The sequence below is a fragment of the Gorilla gorilla genome, chromosome 12, assembly GCF_029281585.2.
Source record: "Gorilla gorilla gorilla isolate KB3781 chromosome 12, NHGRI_mGorGor1-v2.1_pri, whole genome shotgun sequence".
Classification (NCBI taxonomy): domain Eukaryota; kingdom Metazoa; phylum Chordata; class Mammalia; order Primates; family Hominidae; genus Gorilla; species Gorilla gorilla.
Genome location: NC_073236.2, coordinates 35,237,888 through 35,241,665, shown reverse-complemented (window position 1 = coordinate 35,241,665; position 3,778 = coordinate 35,237,888). Strand labels below are relative to the sequence as shown.

General features: G+C 45.0%; 1 gene segment (V, D, J or C); it reads right to left on the bottom strand.

The window, feature by feature from the left end:
• Nucleotides 1–310: 310 nt before the first annotated feature.
• LOC101134766 (immunoglobulin kappa variable 1-39-like) lies at nt 311–836 on the bottom strand. The segment is given in 2 exon segments: nt 311–657; nt 782–836. Coding segments are annotated over 2 exon segments (402 nt in total).
• Nucleotides 837–3,778: the final 2,942 nt, after the last annotated feature.

Genomic DNA, 3,778 nt, shown 5'->3' with positions numbered 1-3,778 from the left:
GCTGTAGTTTAGACACTAATTTCATAAATTAAAACAATTCCTGCTTGGAAGGGCTAGAGTGGCTTCTCTTTCGCTACAAGAATTCCAATCATCCCATAACAGACTCCTCAGGTGGTTAAATCTCTTTATTAAATCAGGACTTGCATTTCATGTCTTTGCTTCTGGGGATGAGGAGGAAAGAGAGTGGGTGCAAAGGAGCCACCTGATCACAATTTACCAAAATTTCCAGATGACCTTCAAAACTTGGCTGCATCTGGAAAACAACTCAGCAGATTGAGGCACCAGGGGGAGCATCTAGGGCAACCCAGCCTCACTCATCTGCTATCCTAGCGGTTGATGTTATGACTTGTCGCACTGGGAAAGGGAAAATGCTCTCTTGTTGACAGTAATAAGTTGCAAAATCTTCAGGCTGCAGGCTGCTGATGGTGAGAGTGAAATCTCTTCCACATCCGCTGCCACTGAACTGAGATGGCATCGCCCTCTGCAAACTGGATGCCCTATAGGTCAGGAACTTAGGTGCTTTCCCTGGTTTCTGCTGATACCAATTTAAATAGTTGTAAATGCTTTGACTAGCCTGGCAAGAGATGGTGACTCTGTCTCCTACAGATGCAGACAGGGAGGATGGAGGCTGGGTCATCTGGATGTCACATCTGGCATCTCAGATTGGAAATACAAAAACAAATATTTACAATTTTCACCATGTTATGCGAGGATTTCCCTGAAGAGCCAGGCTGTACTGAGCACACTGGGTGGCTAAATTCCCAGTGTTCTCCTTCTTTACCTGAGAGACAGAGCAGCAGGAACACCAGGAGCTGAGCGGGGATCCTCATGTTCATGCTGTGTCCTGACTGCGACTGACTCCTGCACAGGGTGTGACCAGCCTATTAAGAAGTCTTCAGGGCAGGGGGCTGCACTCTAGGACACGCAAATCAGCAGGGGATGGGGCAGGCTGGGCACAGCTGCAGGGCTGGCTCATCTCAGTAACTCAGCACAGGGGCAGTGTCCCCAGGGTCCCAGGTCAGACCAGGCCTGACAGATTTGCCTGGAGGGAATGTATTTCTCTCTAGATCCGTTGTTTCGACAAGAGACATTTTGGGAGAAAAAAGTCAACATTTAATACAAACCTAAGGACTACATGGAGTCATATATTTTAGAGTTGTATCGGGAGTATATAGGAGAGTATGACCATTTGTAGGGAATGTCTGATAATGTCTTAGAGAATGGGGCTATCAGGTCTTCAAGTTATTTAAGTGGACATTGTGGGAGCGACAATCCCTTTGTTATACTAACAACACCTGTGTGATTGTCACGTTGCTCCCATTGTTTCATGTGGGAAAAAAGTCTTTGTCAGAAGCATATTTAAATATTCAAAGGTATTTTGTAGTGACCTTAAACATTTGTTATTACCAGTCTATTTTCAAGCCATTCCCTGCAGATGCACAATAATGATGCTGTGATTCCTCAATGCCTGTGCCACTCACAGATCTTCCATAATCCACAACTATAGGTCTCTGTAATAACCAGGGACTAAATGGACAGCACCTCCATCTTGGTGACCCATATGATCAACTGTCTCCACAGAAAGAAGAACAAGGTAACTTACCATTGCTAATGCTCTGAGCTGCCTTTCCCACTGGAATGTTCCCAGGTGTTCAGGTACAGCTCCCGAAAACCCGGGCTTTCTGGAAAGCAGGGGAGGGAGAGGCCCTGGGGAAAGGCCAAGTCAGTGAACACTTTCTCTTCTGTGAGGGCAGCAGCTACTCAGTGCATGTCTCTGCCCTGCACCATCGATGCCACTTTCTTCTTTGACTCTTTAGCAGTATGTGGGGACATCATCCTCACCCAGATGCCAGCCTCCTTGCCTCACTTCCAGGAGAGAGAATCTGCATCTCCTGCCAAGCCACCGCCCATGTACGTGAAGAAATACTTTGAATCTGGATAAAATTTGGAAACAGATTTGAACCCCTATACCTCACATGTCTGCCTCTGCCCAGGCATCCCAGCCTGGTTGTGCAACAAGGGAAGTGGAATCAACTACATCGACATGAGAAGACTAGAACCTGGGGAGTCCAGGGAGCATTACTCATGCATCACTAAGACTGAGCAGACCACAGTGGTATAGCCTGTACCCAGATCTCCTGCTGCTTTCCAGGGGCCTGAATTTCAAGGGAAATTACTGGCAAACTGCTTGCTAAGATTTAGGTTCAGAGAGAAGCAGCTCTGGATTGAAATACACACATTTATTTTGTGCAGGGAGGTGAATGTAGCAGTCACTCTTGCTACCCTTTGCCTTTCCCCTTTGCTGTACTTCTGCTGACTCCCCAAGGCCATATCTGTTCCTCACTGCTCTATGTCAAACTGGAGAAGGCAGCCCTGCCTGCACACATGGCCTTTCACAGCACCTGGAATGAGCATCCTCTCAGAAAGCCCTCAATCAGTGAGGACAGGAGAGGTGTATATACCCCAGCTCCCTCTCTTCTCAGCTGGAATAATACTGAGACATTTTCCCCTGTTTCCACATGGGCTTGAGTTCCAGTCATCCTCAGCGGTAGCTCTTTGCTGAGGAGACTTTTGGAGTCCCTCCTTTCTTTCCTCCTTCACTGCCTTGTTTCCTCCCAGTGTTTCCTGTGCATTATAAATATGCTGCCTGCATAGGCATCATTATCCCTGAAAGAGCCAACCTAAGAAAGCGGAAAAACATTCTTTCTTGGACAGTATGGTCTGAATTCTTGCCAATTCTTTTTTTTTAATGCATAGGGATATTCAGAAAATTTAGGAAACACCCGAATTATCTTGGAATGGTCACCCTCAGTTCTTCAAAATGGTTCTATCTTGTCATTTTTTAGTGTCGATTTTAACAAGACACACAGGCATTTCACTGTGAAGAGGGCTAGCAGCAGAATACTTCTTAGGTGTAAAAGCTCTTGGATAAATCCTTTAAACTCTCATACTCTCTGGGTATGTGATTAGCTCTTGTGTTCTCTGGAGATGAGAAAAGTAGGGGGCTATTTGTTCATTTGTTTTCACATTAGGAGAAGAAATCAGATTGATAGGACACATTTTGAGAGGGAAGAGCTGGGTCAGAGAGATGAGGATGGTGGAAAAGATGCAAAGTGTTCAGGGCAATGCGAGATGTGCTCCTGCCCTCAAGTCTGAAAGAAAGACATTTAAATTTTAAAGACTTGGAGGAAGTTTTGCTATGTGGACAAAACTGCAGAAAGGCCTGAGTTTATAATTGTGGTAATCATGGCAAGGTTCAGAGGTAGCAAGGGGCTTGTGTTAAGAATTGCACACCACCCTTCCGGCTTTGTCTCTTCTCTGAGTTTAAAAGCCGTTCATTCCTCCATGGAACAAATGTGGCCATGTGGAAGCAACATATTTAAGCTGGGTTTCAAGCTCAGCCCTGATAATTGCTGGCCATGTATCTTTGGGCAAACCACCCCTGTGCTCTGATGAACAGTTTACTCATCTGTGGAAAGTAGCACCAAGGATATCAAGGGCTGTCCTGAAGGTTTCTCTAGTTGATGCACCAGGAAATGTATCTATGCATATATATGTATGAAAAGACTACTTAGGGCCCCTTTTCTGCATCCTTGAATATCTTAGAATGAAGATTCTAGATAAGATATTACTACCCAGATGTCATGCTCTACTAAGAATTATCAATATTTATTATATAACTAACAGATGCTCCAGTATACACTGTGGGGTTTCCTGTATGCTATTTCCATCATAAAATCTTCTAATATGTGTAACATTAGAGAACTGAAGGTGGAGA